This window comes from Hylobates moloch, unplaced genomic scaffold (genome assembly GCF_009828535.3).
Source record: "Hylobates moloch isolate HMO894 unplaced genomic scaffold, HMol_V3 SCAFFOLD_1, whole genome shotgun sequence".
In the NCBI taxonomy this organism is placed as follows: domain Eukaryota; kingdom Metazoa; phylum Chordata; class Mammalia; order Primates; family Hylobatidae; genus Hylobates; species Hylobates moloch.
Genome location: NW_026652276.1, coordinates 137,208,445 through 137,232,510, shown reverse-complemented (window position 1 = coordinate 137,232,510; position 24,066 = coordinate 137,208,445). Strand labels below are relative to the sequence as shown.

Genomic DNA, 24,066 nt, shown 5'->3' with positions numbered 1-24,066 from the left:
CGATCTCTGCTCACTGCAAGCTCTGCCTCCCAGGTTCACACCATTCTTCTGCCTCAGCCTCTCGAGTAGCTGGGCAAAGTCCCAATTCTTAACCACTAGCAAGACAGCTTGGTCTGGAATGATATAAACTGAGTTGATAATACAGGTGTTCACTTACTGACTAACCCCTATTATGGGTTATTTATATTAATAAATTTATTTACTGGGTGTATAGAGAGAAAAAGGTTAAAAAAATGAACTATCACCTAAACAATAAGGAAGAAAATTGAAATGGGTAAGTTATACTATTCACCTTGACAAGATGGTCAGGGCTGAACAGCAGCAAATTTAGCTAACATCTAACATCCCAGAATTTCAGAGAAGAAAATAGCTCACATACAAGAAAGTCTGTTAAATGCATCTTTTTTATTTGCTGTAAGAATATAATCTGCATTTCTATACAATCCATTATGCAAAAAACGTAGTAGGCATTTTAAAAGCAGTGCAAAATCTCAACATCTGTACATTTGCTCCATTAAAATATTAGCAAAGGTTGAAAAAAACTCACATCTTAGGAGAAAAGAATACAGGAGATTTCTTCCCCAGGAACATGGCTTCCAACATCAAGAAGTACAGCCAAGAAAACACAGCCTCATTAAATTCTCAATACCGAAGATGGAAGGTATTGACAGATAGATGGGGAACATTATTTGAGGAGGCTACTACTCCCATGGGCCTCCTCATTGTGTAGCCGAATGACTTCGTGCAGCAAGCACTAAAGAATCTGTGTATAAACAGATAGGAATTACCTGTTGACTTAACCTAATCCAGATGGAATAGACACTACCAGCCTGCAGAAGGGTCTTCTGACCCAGACACCAGGCAGGGAGCAAAGAATTGCAATCACCTCCTTAACAAAACGTCACAATGATTCTTCTTTTTGTATAGCAATTAAATTTCTCTGAAGTATCATCATAAACCGCATTATAAATAAACTGCTCAATAGCATGGTAGGCACTAAATTCCGGAACTTGCTCAACTTGAATAACTGCAGTTTATTGGAAATGAACTGCAAGGAATGAGAGAAGGAGAGGACACTAAACTCTTTACAATCAAGCCTCAAAGATCGAGGCCATCCGGGAACAAACAGCTCCTTCTTTGTAGGGCTGTCCTGGAGAGTTCATCCTGATTATGAAATGCTGTTAGCTGCTTCTGTTGTGCACCTATTACTGGCCAGGCTCAGCCACAGCAACCAAAACCTACATTATCATTAATCTGGGTATATGAATCCTAGCTTCTAGTTAAGCAAATGGAGGCGTCAAAAAATTACGCCATCCGACCAAAGACTTGCAACTAGTTATACATAGAATAGGATGAAGATCAGACTGGCCTGAAAACAAACCTAGTTTTCTCACTGCACCAGGCTATTTCTGAAGAGATTGAAAGCTATCTCTAGTCTTGAGCCTTTCCTTGCTGCTTCTGTGATTTTAGTCCTAAAGTAAAACTTCTAGGGAGAGACACAGAAGGGCTAACAATGCCACCATAAAAAGAGGTGAGTTATAAAGCCATGGATTCCACCAACAACTGTGAGAACAATCAGGATCCCAAGGGCTTTAGATATGAGCGTGCTGTGAAGAGGATCTGAAATGTAACTTAAAGGCATCTCTAGCCTAGTTTAAATTCTTTATTTTCAGTCCAGAACAATCTGAAAATAAAGAATTTAAACTAGGCTCAGAATTTTACACCCTCTTGGCCTAGGACCACAAAATCAAACTGACATCTTTTGCATTGACCCTCAAACCTGCAGTCTTTAAGGCAAGATTTTTAGTATCATCTACTATGGGTAGAAGTAAAAGATTAGAGGAAAATGAAGCCAAATGCATCTCTTGCAAACCTTCAAATCCTTTAAAGTACATGAGGTTATTGGGCATGAGGCACAAGCTTCATGAGGCACAAAAATATTTTTTTGTTTTTTAACTTGGATTGGCTTTATAAGCGTGAATTCTGAAATGTCCATGAATACAACAATTCATCAGTCTTCCCTTCCTTTTAATATTTTTACATTCAGAAGCACAACTTCTGTTTTGAATACATTTACTTTGATAGTTACATATTTACTTGAATTTTAAATAAGTGTATTTACATTTTAAATAGGTGTATTTAAAATTGGAAAATATGTTTTTAGCAGTGCATTTCTTAAATATGATGATTATTAAACCAATATTCTTTTGGGGGGCAAGTAACTTTTAGAGATGAAAAAAGTGTCAATGAGAGGAATTTTTTTTTTTAAGTTTGTATCATTTTAATTTTGATCCAATTTAGACTTTTAGAGACCTATACCATAAAAACACCCCTCTTGCTAGTTTGTTGCTGGAGTCTGGGCTGATCCCACATCCAGCGATTGATGAGTCTATACAAGAACAACAAAGAGGAAAATCATATACAACTTTCATTTCACCTTGGTGGAGTCAACCAGGATAGTACCTGCTCCAACAGCCTCCAAGGGTCTTGGAGGCATGTCCTGCTGTGGCCAGTGGGTGCTGAGAAGCAGATAGGTAGACCCTCCTTCACTCCCTCTCTTCTTCCCCTCGGCCTATTTTCTGTTCCAGTTATGCGAGATGTTCTGAATCTTTTTCATTTTAATCCTCTGATCCAGCATCTTGTACCTTGCAGGATGCTCATCAGTTTTCTTTGCGACTGAAGGTGCATAGGAACTAGATGCGTAAGCAGGGTGTTTAAAATGACGCAAAGGAGGCTTGATGACTGGAGGCCATGGAAAGGAAGACAGACAACGGTTAACCTCACCCACAACATACTATGACCTAAATATTGTGAGCAACTTCCTCTAGACCTGTTTCCTCCAAAACCAGGAAACAAGCAGGTTGGATTCTCCCTGGAAACCTTACGGCAGATAGATGAATAAGCATGTTACCACCTTGGTCATTCAGTTAAAATAAATAAAGGGAAGAAATTTCTAGAGATACACAGTGATGACTGCAGTACATAAAGGTCCTTTGACAATAAATGGATGGGGTTAAGGGAGTGAGAGGAAGCATTGGGGTCATTTCTGGGAACAGCAAAGCAAACAAGGTGAACACAGGTATATCATTAACAGCATTTAGCACTGTATGTAAACTTTTAGTGTTGGAAAGTGGCACTCAATCCCAAAGTGCTAATTAAAAGTGCATCATTAAGAAAATATTTATAAAACACATAGAAAGATCTTGTATTCAAAATATAAAAAGAATTCTTAAAGCTCAAGAAAAAGAAACAATCCAATTTTAAAATGGGCAAAATACCTGAACAGACTTCACACCAAGGAAGATACAAGTGTCAAATAAGCACAGGAAAAGATGCTCGACAACTTGTGTCATTAGAGAATTTCAAATTAAAACAACCATATGCTACTACACACCTATACAATGCTAAAATCTAAAAAAATTGACAATACCAATTGCTGGCAAGGATGTAAAGTAATGGGAACTCTCATTCTTGCTGATTGAAATGCAAAATGGTACGGCCACTTTGGAAGACAGTTTGACCGTTTCATATGAAGCTAGACATAGTCTTACCATGCAATGCAGCAATTGTGCATCCTAGGCATTTACCCAATTGATGGAAAATGTATGTCCACATAAAAACCCACACATGGATTTTTGTAGAAGCTTTATTCATAAGTGCCAAAAGCTGGAAGCAACCAAGATGTCCTTCAATAGTTGAGTGGATAAACAAATTGTGATACATTTATACAATGGAATATTATTCATTGTGACAAAAAGCAAATTAACTATCAAGCTATGCAAAGACATGAATGAATCTTAAATACATATTGCTAAGTGAAAGAAGTCAGTCTGTAAAGGCTGTATAGCATATGATTCCACTTATATGACATCCTTCAAAGGACAAATATAGAGATGACAAAAACATCAGTGATTGTCAGGGGTTTGGAAAGAGGAGGGATGGTTAAATAGGTGAAGTACAGGGAATTTCTAGGGCAGTGAAACTCTCTCATACAATACTGTAGTGGTGTATATATATGACACTACACATTTGTCAAGACCCATAGAACTTTATAGCACATAGAATAATCCTTAATATGTGCAAATAAAAACAACTATTTAAGAGGTCGGAGGAATCCTAGAATGAAATGCAAACTGTAACAAGACAATGTAAATGCATTGCCAATGTAGGAAACAATCTCACTGAAGAGTGAGGGACAAGATGGTCATCGAAGTAACCTTGTATATGAACAGAATCTGCAAGACTAAAGGCCAAAGAAGCTGTACACAAGGACTCTATTCTAGTTGATAAAATTGTTTCCCATGGGGCTATTGGTTATCAATTCTAAGACCACTCTACATATATACTGGAATTCAACAATTATGTAAACAGAGGGTGGATGGTGAGAAATGTTGGAGGAGGTTAGAATGGTCCATGTGGTAATGAACTTGGAGATATCAATATGAATTAATATTTAGCTTAATAGAGATACAGGTGATTATATATAAAAATATTTATAGATATGTGTATGTACATGAGTTGGCATTCACACATATATTTTCTTGCTCTTTCAGCTGAAGGGGAGGGGGTCGAGGACCAATGAAGTCACTATACTCTAGAAGTCTCAGCAGCAATAAGCACATCTACTGCCCTGATCTTGGTTTCTAAAACCATTTGCTAATAGCAGAAACCAGGGCTCCTTGCAGAAATGACTGATTCCAGAACTAGGACACAAAATATACAAGAAGCACCAGAAGCATCTTGTAGAGCCAGAAAATTTGAAGTGTTCAAAAACAAACAAACAAACAAACAAATACAACAATAGACAAAGGAGCCTGAATGAAAGATCTACTGAATGACCAAAATTGAATCAAATTGAGCAACAAAATAAATAAGGTAGTATTGCATTTTAACCCGAAGTGTAAAATAAATATCCGTGAGTCCACACTGATATAAATAAATGATTGAATAAATAAATAATTGTCAGAGAATAATTTATATACATATGCCTCCCTTAAGGAGAAGGAACCCTTAGTATGGATTGGACAAAGTGACATCCTTCCAAAAAGTACAGACTAAAGTATGAGACAAGCTTGGCATGGTGGCTCATGCCTGTAATCCCAGCACTTTGGGAGGCCAAGGCTGGCAGATCACTGGAGGCCAGGAGTTTGAGACCAGCCTGGCCAACATGGTGAAACCCCATCTCTACTAAAAATACAAAAATTAGCTGGGCGTGGTGGCGCAAACACCTGTAATCCCAGCTACTCGGGAGGCTCAGGCAGGAGAATCGCTTGAACCTGGGAGGTGGAGGTTTCAGTGAGCGAAGATGGTGTCTTTGCACTCTAGTCTTGGTGACACAGAAAGACTCCTTCTCATAAATAAATAAATAAATATATGAGACAAAAGAGTAATTTTATAGTAGAGAAATCTAGTAGACACTTCTTCCAGGAGATCAAGGTTGACACCAGTGGCATGTGATGAAAATTAATATTTTGTGATGAAAATAGAACTTTACTTCTGGAGTCTTCCTCCCAAAAATATGTAACCCCATTCTAATGATGAAAAATATCAAATAAATTCCAACTGAGAGATATTCTACAAAATACCTGACAGGCATTCCTCGAAGCTGTCAAAGTCACCAAAAATTAGGGAAGTCTGAGGAACTGTCACATCCAAGAAAAGTCTAAGGAAAGTTGATGACTAAAAGTAATGGGTTGTCCTGGATGGGATCCTGGGACAGAAAAATGACACTGGGTAACAACTAGGGAAATTTAAATAAAGCAGAAACTTCAGATAATAATAATAAGGACAGCATCTAATCTGCAGATCTAGACATAGAAGGTAAAGTACTCATTAACTTTTCCTCCCCCTGCTCCTCTCTGTGCCAGCCCACACCTCATCCCTTCTAGGTTCTGCTGGAAAGTGTTTGGTCAGTGAGATAATGTCAACATGAATAAAGGTGAAAACAAGTCAAATGATCATCAGAAAGAGATGAGATATAATAACTAGGTGAAAGTGCAAGGAAACAGAGCCAGCTGAACCCTTGCTCACTGGCTTTCCCTGCAGGCTCCTCCACTGTCACTGAAAGAGCCAGTGCAAGAGCAGGATACACAGTGGATTCGCTGGAAGGGCCAAGGTCAGGGACACATCTGTCCAATGCCTGATATTTCCTTGTGAAAAACCAGCTCTGCACGTGTCTTCCAATAACAGGGACATGCATGGTGCTTGTGAACAAACAAAGATGAGAAACAACTTAAATGAACAATCATAGAGAATTGGTTAAATTCTGGTCCATTCTTAGAATATGCTACTATGATACTATGGAAAGATGATACAGATGACTACTAACAAAAATAGAGGTTCATGTAATAGTGTTAAATGAAAAAGCAGGATATATTATCTAATCTCATTACTATAAGATATAAACATATGTGCATAGGGAAATCTGGAAGAACATACATTTAAATCATAGCAGTGGTTATCTCTGAGTAGCATAAACATGGCTATTTTATCTCTTTGGTTGTTTACACTTTCTAATTTTTCTATGATGATCAAGTTCTAGTCATGTAAATTTTAAAAAAGAAACATACTAGTAAACATTTCTTCTATAGAATCATCTATCAGAATTATTCTACAAAATCACACCTGAGAGAAAATCAGTAAAACCAAGTTCACCTCGGACCTTAGTACTAGACATCTCAGATGAGCCATAGCTGAGTACACTTTTCACAGCCTACAGATTAACATCATCACTGGCCATCAGAGAAATGCAAATCAAAACCACAATGAGATACCATCTCACACCAGTTAGAATGGCGATCATTAAAAAGTCAGGAAACAACAGGTGCTGGAGAGGATGTGGAGAAATAGGAACACTTTTACACTGTTGGTGGGACTGTAAACTAGTTCAACCATTGTGGAAGTCAGTGTGGCAATTCCTCAAGGATCTAGAACTAGAAATACCACTTGACCCAGCCATCCCATTACTGGGTATATACTCAAAGGATTATAAATCATGCTGCTATAAAGACACATGCACACGTATGTTTACTGCAGCACTATTCACAATAGCAAAGACTTGGAACCAACCCAAATGTCCATCAATGATAGACTGGATTAAGAAAATGTGGCACATAGCTGGGCGCGGTGGCTCACGCCTGTAATCCCAGCACTTTGGGAGGCCGAGGCGGGCGGATCATGAGGTCAGGAGATCAAGACCATCCTGGCTAACACGGTGAAACCCCGTCTTTACTAAAAATACAAAAAATTAGCCGGGTGAGGTGGCGGGCATCTGTAGTCCCAGCTACGCAGGAGGCTGAGACAGGAGAATGGCATGAACCCCGGGGGGGCGGAGCCTGCAGTGAGCCAAGATCACACCACTGCACTCCAGCCTGGGTGAAAGAGCGAGACTCTGTCTCAAAAAAAAAAAAAAAAAAAAAGAAAATGTGGCACATATACACCATGGAATACTACGCAGCCATAAAAAAGGATGAGTTCATGTCCTTTGTAGGGACGTGGATGAAGCTGGAAACCATCATTCGGAGCAAACTATCACAAGGACAAAAAACCAAACACCGCATGTTGTCACTCATAGGTGGGAATTGGACAATGAGAACACTCGGACACAGGAAGAGGAACATCACACACTGGGGCCTGTCATGGGGTAGGGGGAGGGGGAGGGATAGCATTAGGAGATATACCTAATGTAAATGACAAGTTAATGGGTGCAGCACACCAACATGGCGCATGTATACATATGTAACAAACCTGCACGTTGTGCACATGTACCCTAGAACTTAAAGTATAATTTTTAAAAAATGGTAAAAAAATTAAAAAACAATTATGCTACTTCTCCTATTAAAATACTTATGAGGTACCCATACTCCCAAGTATGCCTCATAAAAGCCTTCAAAAAATATTTATTGACCCACTTCTTAGAGTACCTATTGTGTGCTATTGATATAACAGTGAACAGAACAGACAGAAATCCCTGCCTTCATAGGGCTTCCATTCTAATAACATCCTCCAAAACTTTTAACTCACTCACAGAAGTAAAAAGTGTTCAGGTACAAATTATGCTATTGCTACAAGCTCCTTGATACCCATGCCAACTTTACCTATTGCAATATCCTAACATGAAGTAAAGAGTTGCAGCAAATGACTCTGTTGTGGCATAGTAATATATATTCTTCTATATTATTATGGGTTTGTTTATTAGATCTCAGAGTGCTTAATTCTGTTTCTTAGGGTAAAAAAGAAATTATGGCATTAAATTCCCTAGGAACAAACATAAAAACAGTGCCATTACTCTGGAGAATGGTGTAGAAAGGGGAGAAGGCTTCAGCTTAAAAGCAGATTGTTGCAATGTCTGGGCCAGCTGATTCACTGCTCTTCAAGTCACAGTCCCTCTCCATATTCATTCTATTTTCGCTACTCAGCAGGAACTCAGCCAAAGTATTATTGAATTTCCCACTTCTCAGCATGAAGAAACATTTACCATTTGCTGGAATTCTGGTTGTCAGAACAAAACCTCTCCTTGCCACTGGAGTCACTGCAAATAGAGTTGAACCTGCTGATACAGATCGGCTCTCCATTGAGTTTGCGGAAATACTTATACGGCTGCTGTCACCCTCACTCAAAATGTGGGATAAAGGAAAATTTCGTACATTGCTGTTTTGTATGCATTCATTGCCTTTCCCCTCTGCAATGGATTGTGATTTGGTGGCAGAGCAAAACACCAGAGCCAGGCATGAGGGCACCATCTTGAATTTAACGTGGACCATTCTTCCGGGGTCCTGGTATGGCCTTCTGAGGATACCCTCATTCATTGTCTGGCTATACCTAAACTATTGGAAGGGGTCTGACCCTCCTCCTTTCAATGACTGGGCACTTCCTACAGCTGAATCCAACCAGTCGTACAATCCCCCACCCCTAGTGGAGAAGAACCAAACCTGGATCCCCACCCCCACCACAAATAAATGGTTGATTATCAGCAAGTTGGACACTTCTTCCCCTTGGGGATACTTTAAAAAAGTCTGCCCTCATCTCTTAGAACAATTTGCTTGGAGAAAATGATCTAATTAGTTAATGAAGATTTTGACAAAGGCACATATCTCACCGCAGTGCCTGAACTTGGGAAAATTATCTATATTACTTTTAAACATGCTTAGAAAAACAAAAGTTCAAGTCAAAAATTGACACATCACCATCCTTTATTTTATAATTATGCTCCATGTTTGATTTTCATAAAAGCAATGCTCTTTTAGGAGTTTTAACTCTCAATTGTTTAATTATTTTTCATAAATATAACAATTTCTCCCAAAGGTATCTATGATTTTCTCCCCTTTCACTGCCACAACCAGCCTATCTTTTGTTGTCTCTCTCTCTCTTTCTCTCCCTCTCTCTCCCTCTCCATTCTCTCTTTCTCTGATCATTTTTCTTGGTGGCTACTTTTTTGTTTTGGTATGGGAAACAGTTGTACAGAATTATTTTTCTCTGGGAAACAGGTCCAAATTTATTCATGTATCAAATACAGCTATTAGGATTATTTATATTAGTCTACTGGAAACCAAAGTACCCTTCAACAAAGCTGTGTAATAGATGTGGTTGCGGGGAGAGGGTTTCCTCAATCAGATTTAACTAAGTTAAAGTTAAACTATTATCTTCACACCAGGACTTACCAACACCTTAAATAATAACATCTATTAAGAATCCCTGAGAACAGCCAATAGCATATAGTTTTTCTCAATTTTATTTGGCTAAATAGCTCCTTTTTATCAAGGGCATCTTATAGAGTGAAAATGCCTTCAGAAAAATGGAATTAATTTATTATCATATCATATCATACTATATCAAGTCATTAACCCAGTATACCCTGTTGTTTTCCACTAAGTGAGAGCAATCAAGAGAGAACAGTCACTAGTCCTCATCCACGCTTGGGTCTGGCCTCATTCCCTTGAGTTCAGTATGATTCCCCATAGCACTGGCCTTGGTTCTTTCAATCCACTGTGACTTCATTGTGACCTTTGGAACCCCACACTGCAGTGCAGCAGTATCTTCAGGTGGAGGTTTTCTGAAACTCTTCAGGTGAGCATCACCTCAAATGGCAATAATTTGGTCTACTTGGTGCTTTTGAGTAAATTCTAATATTGGCAGCCTTAGTTTTAAACAAAAATGTGTTGGATATCTGTGTTTTTTCTCTTTCAAACATAATGCTATGATATGACCTTTGGAAAAAGCACTTCCTCCTTTAGACACTTTCTATGTGCAACGTGTATGCATGCACACACATACACACCAAACCACATATACTAAACTAACAAAATTAAAATAATCATTTATTGCCACTTAAATGTTATTTTACATGAAGGAAAAAACTCTACTATACATTCTATTTCTAGGTAGAAAGCCCTTATCAAAATGCACAAAAACCATCCAGGAGTTTTGAACTGCAAGGGACTGGAATGCTAACATGAGCCCCACTGAGGATGGGACAATATGAGATTTGATCCTGTGATTCTCATTTCAGGAACCGCTGTGGCAAAATCATTGTAATAGCTGATGCTATGTACTGGGCACAATGATAAGAATTTAACTTTGAATCTTTACTACAATCCTATGAGGCAAGAACTATTATCACTTCCTCTTTGGGTGAGGAAACGGAGGCTTAGAGAGCTAAAGTAACCGGCCAAAGTCACACAGCACAAAGGAGTCTTGATTCTGGATTCACACACATGCAATCTGAATTCAGACCCTTCCTCCTATCCCCCCGTATTTAAAATAATCTTGTACCAAAATGCAGAGTAAGTTTTAATAACTACCAATAATAAATTAAGAGTCGTCAAAATGGTATCTCATTTATATTATTAACATTTAGGTATATACGTGTGTCATATACTGAATTATTGAATACCCTTGAATAATCAATAATTTTGAAGCAATAATCTTGCTTCCCTGTAAACAAAAGTAAGTCATCCCCTAACCCCACTTTAAAATAGTTTGTGGCAATGGCTCAGGAAGTAACTACTTTAGTTCCTGATTTAAAGAGTTCTCTTAAATAACTCCTTTCATCTTTTCCCTCCCTTCTGCCAGGTTGGAATATTAACAAGTATCCCAAAACTCTAGGCCAGTGGAGTCTAGCCAGGCAAGCTCCAGGACTCTTTAACTTGGTGGTTCTCAATCCTGGCTGCATATGGGAACCACATAGATAGCTTTTAAAATTCTTAGTGCTCAATTTGTACCCCAGATCACTTAAAGCAGAATCTATGAGGGTAGGACTAAGCCTTCAGAATTGTTTAAGCTCTTCAGATAATTTTACTGTACTGGAGTTTGAAAACTACTGTCTTTATCTCTCCAATCCTCTCATTCTTCATCTTCCATGAGCTCATTTGCAACGCCTCACCATCCTTGGAAGCTGGCCAGATTCAGTTCTGGCTCTGTCCCCATATGACTTGGACACTTTATTTCAGTTTTCCAATTAAAAAAATGGAAATAATAACACTTCACAGGACAATGGTAAGAATAAAAATAAATCATACATGTGAAAGCAGCCAGCACAGTGCTGACACATAGTAGGTGCTCATTCAGTATCAATTTCCATCCCTTTCCTCAGATGAAGACATTTAGGAACTACCTAGAAGATTTGCAAGCGCCGGGAAAATTTAGTAACAGCATGCTTTCCCAACTAGGGAATTTATTTGTCTCTCTAAGACACAAAAGCCTTATAGTGAGGCCACATTAATAAGAGCCCTTCCTTTTGTAGAAATACAATTTAGCAACTTTAACCCAACCAAAAAATTACTTTCGTGCCATGTGTGTTAGATGTAGTGTCGTCTAAGGTGATAATCTGTTCTTAAACTCTTCAAGGTATATTTCATATTAAAAACTAGAATGATTAAGCCCATTATCTACATTATTTATTTTTTTGAGATTGAGTCTCACTCTGTCACCCAGCCTGGAGTGCAGTGGCGCCATCCCAGGTCACTGCAAACTCCGCCTCCTGGGTTCAACTGATCTCCCACCTCAGCCTCCTGAGTAGCTGGGATTACAGAAGCATCCCACCACACCTGGATAATTTTTGTATTTTTAGTAGAAATGGGGTTTCACCATGGTGGCCAGGCTGGTCTCGAACTCTTGACCTCAAGTGATCTGCCTGTCTCGGCCTCCCAAAGTGCTGGGATTACAGGTGTGAGCCACCAAGCCTGTCCCCATTATCTACATTTTTAAAGACCCAGATTCTCCAAGGACTTTACCTCAAGAAAGTGAGAATGCTGAATTATCTATGGCTTCCATTTTTTCATCACACAGAGCAAAGAATGCAGGGGACAGGAAGCTTGCGGTCTGAGAAGCTATTTAGAAGGAGCTGAGCTGATCCTGCCCGAACCAAACTGCTACTAGTCTGGTATGGAAAGATGACCCAACCAGCATTTCCAGATCCCCAGAGGGATATGCATCCATAGAAAACAGATAAACCATGCCGTTTTGCTACCTTCCATGCAACCTGAAGCTGTTTTCTCCCACTGGTGGTTCTGAATCCTGGGTGCACATTAGATTGCTTGGGGAGCTTTTAAAAGTACTGATGCCCAAGCCTTACCCCCAGGAGTCTCTGAGGTAATCGATCACCCTGGAGTGGAGCCCAAACACCAGTATGTTTGTAATGCCCAGTTATCCTAATGTGTGGCCAGGCTTGAAAACCACTGGCTTTGGGACTGAGTTTGTTTTGAAAGCAATTTGGTTTATACTTAGCTTTAGAAGGATGCTGAGGTGGCCAACCTGCTCCCTGTTCCTGTTGTCTGGGAATGCCCAACCCTCAGCCATGTGCTAAGATTGTAGAAACACAATTTAGCAAACTTAACCCATGGTATGAGAGAAAATTACTCTCATACCATGGGCATTAGATGTAGTGTTGTCTAAGGTGATAATCTATTCTTAAAGTAAGAATAGATCTAAGACAGGATCTTAGTGCTAAGGTCTGTGACAGGAAAATGAGCCCATGGACATCTACTTTTGGGAGAGGTGGGTGGTCTTATGAAAAAAACCATGGGCTTGGGGCATGTCACAGAGCTAAGCTATTACTAGTTGTGAAATCCTAAGTAAATAATCTGTTCTAGCACTCAGGGTTTGGTTTTCTTTCTTCCTTTTTTAAAATGAGAATAGTAACTGCCTTCCATGGTTGTGGTGAGGATTTTAAAGGAAATATAAATGGGAATATGCATATGCAGTACCCATGTGCCATTGCACAGTACACCATGCCCAGAATGTTGTAGGTATTTGATACATAGCCATCTTTGTTACACAGCACAGGAAGACGAAAGATCATCACTGCTGCTTCATGATAGTGCCCTCCCTGGTGGATCTTCTTATTACAATATAGAAAAGTCACATAATTCCCCACATGATGGGTTTTATTACATGAAAGATCTCACCACACAATGAAGAGATTAACCTAATGAATTTATTTGTGAATATTTGGCAGAGAATACACCACTTTGATTCACAAAAGACCAGTTATTTAAAATCTGCATTTGTGAATATATATATATATATATATTTCCATTCTGCTACCTGAGAAAGCCACTTTGCTGAACATATGTGCCATTTTAAGCAAAGGAAAAATGGCTTAGCCCTCATTCTAAACCATTTAGGCAATGCAAAAATATGGTGGTTCATTCAGTCACTTTGGTTTTGTTTTTGTTTTTAAGACAGAGTCTTGCTCTGTTGCCCAGGCTGGAGTGCAGTGGCACAATCTCGGCTCACTGCAGCCTCTCAGGTTCAAGTGATTCTCCTGCCTCAGACTCTGTAGTAGCTGGGATTAGAGGTGAGCAACATCACACCCAGATAATTTTTTTGTATTTTTAGTAGTCACAGGGTTTCACCATGTTGGCCAGGCTGGTCTTGAACTCCTGACCATGGTGATCCACCCAACTGAGCCTCCCAAAGTACTGGGATTACAGGCATGAGCCATGCTGCCCAGCCCATTCAATCATTTTGAGTAATACCTAACCTCAAGTACAAACAGTGCTAGAAATCCCAGTGGGAAATATGCCTTAGATAACCAACCAAGATGGAAGGAGTTCCAGTCCCTGAATTTTAATCTTGAAATCATTAGAAAACTGTCAAGGACACTTCTCATTCTTAAGACATGTTGCATTTATTATGCTGAGTCATGGTAATTATTTGAGTCACTCATTGGAAGCCATTCCTGAGCCAGTGATTCCCTGGATTTTTTGGAGCTTCTTTGTGCTTTATTCCATAAATAACTCAATCCTGCCTATCAGCTTCCTGAGGATAGGGATGCAGTATATGCATCCCCAGAATTTAATCACAGTATTAACTGGTGGTGAGAAATATTTAATGAGTGAATAAACTACTCTACCTCACACTCAGTAGCATTCATAAATCTTCCATTTACTAAAGAATAAATGAATCACTTTGAATATACACAAGCTGGAAATGATGATTGGGATCTATAGATCCAAATATTTCTCTCTTTCTTCAGCAGTGTCTTGATATTTAGATTTTGCTTTCCATGTTTGCTTGAGAAGAATGTCAGCAAGATCCTTTCAAGCTTTCAAGTTTGAGCCCTTTGTTTTACACAAATGCTAAAATCTTAGCTCATTTCTACTGGTCTCATGATAATATGGGGAGGCACTGAGACACAGCTTTTGAGCCTTCTTTCCCTGAACAAATAGGTGAAAGGGGAGGGGCAGTTTAAATGAGGCTGGAAAAATCAGCTCTTTTTCAAACGATGGCTTCCTATCAAATGCCCTGTGACTTCATGATTTAATGCTAAGGATATAAAAATAGACTAAAAATGAACTCCCTCAAGGTGATGATCATCTTTAATCTTCTCATTTATAATGTGGTTATAAATTTTCTCATCATTAATGTGGTTCTTTGTTTTCATTTTGTTTGTCTTGGCATGATTCTAGTTGTTTCAATGGAGAATCATATTTTGGAGATAATGCAAGCTAAGTCTTTTGCTGTATTTTTCTCAACAACGTGTGCATTTTCCCACTTGTGCGTGAGAAGATTGGAAATGTAAGGCTATTCAGAAGCTCCTTTATCCTTTGTTCACACTAACAGTGGCCAATTTCAGAAGAAGCCTATAAAGATACATTTCTTCAAGGTGATAGAGCTCCTGCATAACAAAGCTGGATCAAGTGGGATAGGCTTTGATCCAGTCCACAGTAAGTGATAACTGCCATCGTTCAATCAACTCAGGTAAAAGACGGTTGCAGAGAGAACACTTACCAGAGTCTTCACTTAAAAGATAGTACAGGATCCCTCCCACACCCCAACAATGTGCTTGATATTGGTACATAGAGCTTGATCTCACTCCTAGGCAGAATACAAGTGCGAAAGAAAAGTGGTTACAGTGAGGACTATTTAGAATCAGTCTTTAACCATTGGCAATGACCTTCAGAGAAAAGAGCACAGGCTTGCCCCCTGCTAACTTTGGGTAAGCTACTCATCTCTTTGTGCCTCAGTTTCCTAATCTGTGAAACAGAAATAATAGTACCTCCCTTAGAGGGTTGTTGTGAGGATTCAATAACATAATACATGTTAAGGACCTAATATTGTCCCTGATATTTGTAGATATGCAATACATGTTAAAATATCTGTGGTTGGGCTGGGCGCAGTGGCTCACGCCTGTAATCGTGGCACTTTGGGAGGCTGAGGCAGGCAGATCACGAGGTCAGGAGATCGAGACCATCCTGGCTAACACAGTGAAACCCCGTCTCTACTAAAAATACAAAAAATTAGCCGGGTGTGGTGGCAGGCGCCTGTAGTCTCAGCTACTTGGGAGGCTGAGGCAGGAGAATGGCATGAACCTGGGAGGTGGAGCTTGCAGTGAGCCAAGATCGCACCACGGCCCTCCAGCCTGAGTGACAGAGGGAGACTCCATCTCAAAAAAAAAAAAAAAAAAATCTGTTGTTAAAAGCCTGTATTAGGGAGATCAGAAGTCATCATTTCTTGAAGTTAATTACTCAATAACTTACAATACATATAATATTTTGCTTTGGTAAAAGAATCATAAGCTTCCTAAAATGTCTTCAGACCTCAGAGCTGGTCCGGTCTCTTCTGAGGAATCCTCTGGATGAACATTTTAGCCGTAGTCCCCTAAAACAGGACACACAACAATGTCATTGCAAGCCAGCTGGCATCTAAATACACAAACTCTTTCTTCAGCAGGCAGCGGAGTTTAGAAGCAGAGCCACATCTACAGAGCCAACACTACCGTGCACACTGGAAGAGCAATCAGCTATTTGCATGGAGGAATGACTATGGTACCATACCTTTCCATTCAGTGATCACTTCAGGAAAGTAAGGTGATGGAGATGCTCTGGGGAATCTGCTAAGAAGTAAGTCACTGACTAGTCACTATCATTAGCAATCACGGCTGTTAGCGGTGCCAAAGCTCTGGACCACTCCTCTGGTGAAAGCCAACATTTCCCCAGCTTCCATCATGGATGGCCCACCCACGAAGCTTGACTGGGTTCACAAATCCCCTTGGGGCAATAAATAAGGTCGTCTCTAGGAAAAAAAAATGGCTGCAGGTGCAAGAGTCACTTTGCTATAGATGTGCAAGAAATCAAGGTGAGGCCCCCAGAGCAGTTTTCTGGTGCTGGAGCTCCAGGACATCCCCTTAGATAATTCCTGAAACCATACAAGCAGTTCTTTAATGAAGTGGTTGTTGGTGGTTTCTGGATTGAGACATGTTACTTGCAGAACTTCCTAAATACTCAGATCCCCATGTCCCAACACCCATCTCACCCAATAGGTTAGAAAGGGAAATCATTAAATTTATTGGACATGTCTATGAAATCATGTCTACATGAATAAAACTAAACAAAAGTGTTTTGCCAAACAGCCACAGATTTCCCACTTAAAAATTCTTTAATACGGCGGGGCATGTTGGCTCACACCTATAATCCCAGCACTTTAGGAGGCCCAGGCGGGCAGATCACGAGGTCAGGAGATCGAGACCATCCTGACTAACACAGAGAAACCCTGTCTCTACAAAAAATTAGCTGGGTGTGGTGGTGGGTGCCTGTAGTCCCAGCTACTTGGGAGGCTGAGGCAGGAGAATGGCATGAACCCAGGAGGTGGAGCTTGCAGTGAGCCGAGATGGCACCACTGCACTCCAGCCTGGGTGACAGAGTAAGACTGTGTCTCAAAAAAAAAAAAAATCTTTAATATAAAATCATTTAAGCATACAGAAATGTATAAATAATGATATAACAAATACCCATACTCTCAATACAGTTTAATAAAATCTTAATAATTTTTGCATTTGCTTAAACATTTTATGAAAGAAATTAACACAGAATTAAGTTACCCAGTAGATCCTTTCTATGATGCTTCCCTCTCTTCCCTCTGGAAAAGCCATCCTCCAGAAATTGGTATTTATTGCTGCGCCTTTATGTATGAAATTATTGCATGTGTATCCACAAAATATCTAATATTTCTGCATGTTTTGAAACAATATAAATTGTATTAGAAAGCATATATCTTGTTGCAACTTGCTTTACTTGCTCGACATTATGCTCAGCATTGTTTGTAATAGCAAAAAGTGGAAGACAACCATCAATAGGAGAATGATTATATGTCTTTGGAATATTTGCATTATAAAATGCTATACAAATGTTAAAGTGGATGAAGGTTTTCAAATAACTAGCTTTATATTTTGCATGGAATTTCTTTTGCTATGCATTAGCAAACCTAATGTATGGCAAAAGTTTTTTTAAGGCATCTCTTAAAAACAAGATAGACCTGGATTTTTTCTTTCTTATGTAATCAAATAATCTCTATATTTTAAAAGCAAGTTGAAGCCACTTGCAATTATTGTTATTCCTGATATTTTTGGACTTATTTCTACTGTTTAATTTTGTTTTGTGTTTATCATTCTTTATTCTTTGCTTCTCTGTCTTCCTTTAGCCTTCTATTAAGTTGATACATTCTCTTTGTTTATTGTTGTTCATTTGTTGACTTAGGTGCCTGCTGATACGGTTTGGATCTGTGTCTCATCCCACATCTCATGTCCAATTGTAAACTCCAATGTTGGAGGTGGGGCCTGGGGGGAGGTGATTTGATCATGGGGGTGGATTTCCCCCTTGGTACGGTTCTCATGATATTGAGTGATTCCTCATGAGATCTGGTCATTTAAAAGTGTGTGGCACCTCCCCTGTTTCCTGATGCTCTGCCAATATGAAGTGCTGGCTCCCCCTTCACCTTCTGCCATGACTGTAAGTTTCCCGAGGCCTCCCCAGAAGAAGCCACTATGCTTCCTGTACAGCCTGAAGAACTGTGGGCCAATTACACCTCTTTTCTTTATAAATTACTCAGTCTCAGGTAGTTATTTATAGCAATGCAAGAACAGACTAATACACTTGGCTTAGTCAGCTTGAGCTGCTATAACAAAGTACTGTGACTGAGTGGGTTACAAACAACAGAAATTTATTTCTTGCAATTCTAGAGGCTGGAAGCCCAAGATTAGGTTTCCAGCACAGTTGGCTTCTAGGGAGGGCCCTCTTCCTCTTCCAGGTTGCAGACTGCTGACTTCTTGTTATGCTCTCATATGGTAAAAACAGAGCAAGCTAGCTCTCTGGGGTCTCTTTCATAAGGTCACTAATCCCATTTGTGAGGGCTCCATCCTCATGACCATTACCTCCCAAAGGCTCCACCTCCAAACTTCATCACATTGTGTAGGGGTTCAGTCAGGATGGTGGGAAAAATTGTAAAATAAACCTTCTTGAAAGGCCAGAAGGTTTTAGCAAAAGCCTCAGGATAGAGTTATGGCTGAAGGCAGCCTAATCCTCTTTGAGCTATAGCAAGGGTAATTAACATTGGAACGTAGAGGAGTCTATCTAAATAGCTTGTTTAATCATGTGGTCCTAAGACTAACCTTTGCCATCAGCAAGTGCATGATTGCTTTCTACTTGGGGGGTTGGCAATGGTAATTACCTTCTAGTGGTGTTTACTTGAGACTTTTGTCATTTAATGTGTGCTGAATAAATGCTAAGAAGGCCAGTGAGTTGAGCCAGGCTGCGGTTGCCACTGTTTACAGCACTCTCCCTGGGGTCTGTAAGCAGCGCAGACTCTCAGCTGGACTGACAAGCATAGTATCTGTGTCAGTGTACGTTATTCATCTGTTGTTGGATCAAGGTCTGCGGGACAGACCCCTGCAACATTGGGGATTGGATTTTAACCTATGAATTTGGTGGGAACACAAATATTCAGTGAATAACAATGCTATTATGTTTCCATTATTTTACTGATGATCCTTTGTGTTGAAAAGTTACAAAAATTACATAGTTCTGACCAAAGACAAGATAGAGCTTAGCACTCCTTAGGTCCATATTGAAATGTCCCGCCTTCCATCTATAGCTTCTCTTTCCTATTTTAACACAAAAGTCGGATGTTATTTTATGGTCACTAGTCACTCAAACTTACCAACATGTTTTATTTACTGATGTGCTCACCCCTAATTCCTGTGTCTCATACATTCCTTGTGGGTTCACTTTTCTTCTTGTTGACATACTTCCCTTAACGCTTTTATTTTTCTGAATGGAGTCTTGATCTGTGGCCCAGGCTGGAATACAATGGTACAATCTCAGCTCACTGCAACCTCTGCCTCCCAGGTTCAAGCAATTCTTGTGCCTCAACCTCCCGAGTAGCTGGCATGTGCCACCACGCCTGGCTGATTTTTGTATTTTTAGTAGAGATGGGGTTTTGTCAACGTTGGCCAGGCTGGTCTTGAACTCTTGACCTCAGGTGATCTGCCCACCTCAGCCTCCCAAAGTGCTGAGATTACAGGTGTGAGCCATCATGCCTGGCCTTGACACTTTTTTTAATGAAAGTCTGTCTGTGGGTGGTAAATTATCACTGTATACCTGAAAATGTTTTAATGTGCCTTCACTCGTAAGCAATAATTTAGCTATTTTAACTATTACATATTGCTCTATTTTCCCTCAGCATATGGAAGATATTTTCTTCATTGTCTTCTGGCTTCTACTGTTACCAATGCAAATTTTGCCATCAGTTGATTACTTGCAACTTCCCTGCACATAATCAGCTTCTCATAGCATTTAAGGTTTCCTCACCCTTGATGTAGCTTTAGGCAATGTCATTCAATGTCTTTAGGTATGAATTTGTTTTTGTTTAGTTATGGCACTGGAGATGTACTTTCCATCTAAGAATTTGAGTCTTTCTTTACTTCTGGGAAATTATTACCTCTTTGTTGAAATACTGCTTTCCCACCACTTTCTCCACACCCTACTAAAATTTCTGAGAGAAGTAGTTTACAGCAATTTGTCTATCTTCCATGCTTTTAAATTTTTTATTGAGCTATAATTCATAAACCATAAATTTTGCCCTTTTGAGGTATACATTTCGAGGGTTTTTACTATATTCATAATGTTTCACAATCATCACCACTGTTTAATTCCAGAATATTTTCATCACCCCTAAAAAGAACCTCATATCCATGAGAAGTCACTCTCCACTCTCTTTTCTCCCCAGCCCGTGACAACCACTAACGTACTTTCTGTCTCTGTGGATTAGCCCATTCTGCGTATTTTATGTAAATGGAATAATACAATATGTGACCTTTTGCGTCTGGCTTCTTCTACTTAGCAAAACATTCTCTAGGTTCATCCATGTTGTAAAATGTATCAGTACTTCACGTATGTCACTCTATGATTAACTTTTTGAAAAACAGCCAAACTGTATTCTAAAGTGGCTGCACCATTTTACATTCCCACCAGCAACATATGAGGGTGCTAATTTCACCACACCTTCACCATCACTTGTTATTTCGTTTGTTTTTATTATTATTATTATTATTATATCATCCTAGTGCATGTGAAGTGGTATATCACTGTGGTTTTGATTTGTATTACCTTAATGATTAATAATGTTGAATATCTTTTTCACATGTCATTTGTGTATCTTCTTTGGAGAAATGTTTGTTGAAATCCTTTACTACTTTTTAATTGGGTTGTCTTTTTATTGTTGAGTTGTAAGAATTCTTTACATATTCTGGATACAAGAGCCTCATCAGATATGTGATTTGCAAATATTTTCTCTCTGTGGATTGTCTTTCCACTTTCCTGATAGTGGTTTCCAAAGCACAAAAGTTTTTGATTTTAATGAAGTCCAATTACCTAATTTTTTCTTGGTTGTTTGCACGTTGTTATATCTAAGAAACCACTGCCAAATTCAAGGTCATGAAGATTTACCTCTATGTTTTCTTCTAAGAATTTTTTTTTTTGAGACGGAGTCCTGTTCTGTTGCCTGGGCTGGAGTGCAGTGGCATGATCTTGGCTCACTGCAACCTCTGCCTCCTTGGTTCAAGTGTTTCTCCTGCCTCAGCCTCCCGAGTAGCTGGGATTACAGGCACCCATCACCATGCTCAGCTAATTTTTGTATTTTAGTAGAGATGGGGTTTCACTATGTAGGTCAAGTTGGTCTTGAACTCCTGACCTCAAATGATCCACCCGCCTTGGCCTCCAAAAGTGCGTGAGCCACCGAGCCCAGCCGTTTCCTTCTAAGAATTTTATGGTTCACGATCCTTCATTTTTTGATATGGTTCCCTCTCTATGCTATATTTGGTGTAAAGTCCTCAGGACTATCCTCCAACATTAATTATCTTTTCCACTGTGTTCTACCTTGAATTTATACTATCAACTGATAATTTTTCATTTTTTAAAATTGCAATGACTATATGTTTGCTTCCTTTTTTAAAATTTCAGATTTTGAATCACTTCTTTTACATATCTCTGCTCTTCTTGGTTTTTGTACAATTTTTCTTTACTGTTTTTAGGATAATTTTTCCTCCATTTGGCTCTCTGAGTATCCTAAATACATTTTAGAGTGTTGGACAGACTGCACCAAAAATTAACTCCTTCTGGAATAAATTCATGTTCCAGTTGCCGATTTCTGTGGTACACTCTGCTGCTGGCACCAATTCTTCCTCCTGTACCTGCGCCCCTTGCTTTCTAACCTGCACTGCTCCTCCCCCTGGCAAGCCACACTTCCCTGCTTCTTGACTTTGCCTTTGGCCAGACCATTTTTCACAGCAGCTGTGTCATTTTATGTTCCTAGAAGCAATATACCAGGGTTCACATTTCTCCACACTCACCAATACCTGCTATTTTCTGTTTGTGTTTTATAGTAGCCATCCTAATGGGTGTGAAGTGGCATCTCATTGTGGCTTTGATCTGCATTTGCCTAACGACTAGCATCTTTCTATGTGCTTATGGGCCCATTTGTAGATCTTCGCTGGAGAAATGTCTATTCCAGTCCTTTGGCCATTTTTGAATTGGGTTTTGCTTTTGTTGTTGTTGCTGCTGCTGCTGTTGAGCTGAGATATTAACCCCTTATCAAATATATAATTTGAAAATATTTTCTCATATTCTGTGAGTTGCCTTTTCACTGTATTCATGTGTCTTTTGATGTATAAAAAGTTTTTAATTTTAATGAAGTCCAATTTACCCACTGGTTCTTTTTTTGCCTGTGACATTTTGGCTAATTTCAAGTAGAAGATATTTGGGTTTTGGGTTGTTTCTCTCTCTCTTGCCTGTCTAGAGTTTTGTAGTTACTTCTACCTCATCCCTTAAACTTCCACTTCAGAGCCTTATAATGGCACTTTATGACTAATGCTCTATAATCATATTGGGATATTGCAGATCCAGTTCCAAAGCTAGCTCGGTCTGGCAGAAAAGCTGTCCCAATGTCCTTCCATCTCTCCAGGCCAACAGCTTCCTGTTAATATTATTAAGCTGTAGCTTGGAGGAAACAGGTTGACAGCAGTTGTTTTAGCTTGTCCACCCCATGCCCTGTATTCAGGTTATAGCCCTAGCTCTGATTCCCAGTGTCCCCTGGAGCACTTTTAGTCCCTTTTGCTCCACAGGATTCAAGCTCCTTCCTGCCACTCCTTACTCAGGACATGGATCACAGCTGTCCCAGGGCTTCTGTAGTTCTCTTTTTTTTCTGGTTCCCAGAGTTGTTTGTCTCTGGCACCAGCTTTTTTAAAAGATGTATTTTTTATTATAATTTTACCTATCTTTGCGTGTGTTTGAGCAGAGGAGTGTTTGTCAAAAAATGAACTTACTCGACCATCTTGACCGGAATTCACAGCAAATGTTTTCATCTCCTAATGATTGAACTGGATCAGCCTGCAGCAGATTGATTTGACTGCACTGGATCTAATCGTGTAGGTGGTGTTGAAGAAATATAAAACCCTAAAATTCCAACTAAATCCGTTCACTGGCTGTAAAATCAAAGTTTTTTTAAAAGCTTCTAGCTATTGGTGGTCGTTCAGAAGAGTCATCTCTTCTACAGCTATGAGATGGTAAGGTGGAGCTGTGAGCAGCAGCCAGCATGCATGGGGAGGGGCCCCCACGGCACACAAGCCAGAGTGAGGCATCTGTGATGTTCCTGCGGCAGGAAGGGAAGTAGAGAGCTGGGTATTGCAATGAGGTGGTGAGCACATCTGCTAGTGAAAGCATGATTCCAGCTCCTTCTGTACACCCCTCAGGATGCGTAGCACTGCTGCCCTGCAGCTTCTGTCCTGCAGTGTCAATCTGTACACTGTGTAGTAGCAGTTACACAGGTTAATTATGTCTGGTGTTTTGAGAACTACCCACTTCCACCTCTGACCATCTCTCAAGCCCTGTGGGGCAGAGGAGTGTGTTTTACCACCCTGTAGGCTTTGGAGATGCTCAGAATGCAGAGCCTAAGACACTCCTTTTGGGACCACTTTGGATGGCTAAAGACAAGGTAGCTGTGATTCTGAGTCAGAGGCCTTGGGAACCCAGTGGCCATCCCTGGGTCCCCAGCAGAGCAAGTGGGTCCCAAGACAGCTCTGCATATTCTTGGAGGTGACAAGGATGCCCTCAGTAGTCCCACCTGATCTAGCAAGGCTGTGACCTTGTCAGGAGCAAACACCATCACTTCACACTGGAGTTGCTTGGTTTAAAGCTGATGTCCTCCCGATACTCTGTAGTCCCAAGAGCATAATAACCTCAAGCAGAGATGAGATGCGAGGGGCTTCCAGAGACTAAAGAACAAGATCTACTCACT

The 24,066-nt window shown here is 39.8% G+C and overlaps 1 protein-coding gene across 3 annotated transcripts in view; it reads right to left on the bottom strand.

Annotated features, from left to right (window-relative positions):
• Positions 1 to 469: 469 nt before the first annotated feature.
• PDE1C (phosphodiesterase 1C) overlaps positions 470 to 24,066 on the bottom strand; it is a 586,050-nt gene continuing 562,453 nt past the window's right edge. For 2 of the 3 annotated variants that reach the window (XM_032758380.2, XM_032758378.2), the window contains one exon: positions 470 to 2,742. In XM_032758380.2, coding sequence (XP_032614271.1) covers positions 2,573 to 2,742 — 170 coding nt within the window. In that variant the 3' untranslated portion in view covers positions 470 to 2,572. Of the gene's footprint in view, positions 2,743 to 16,053; positions 16,102 to 24,066 lie in introns of those variants that run through there. The other variant, XM_058445830.1, reaches the window with a different exon arrangement.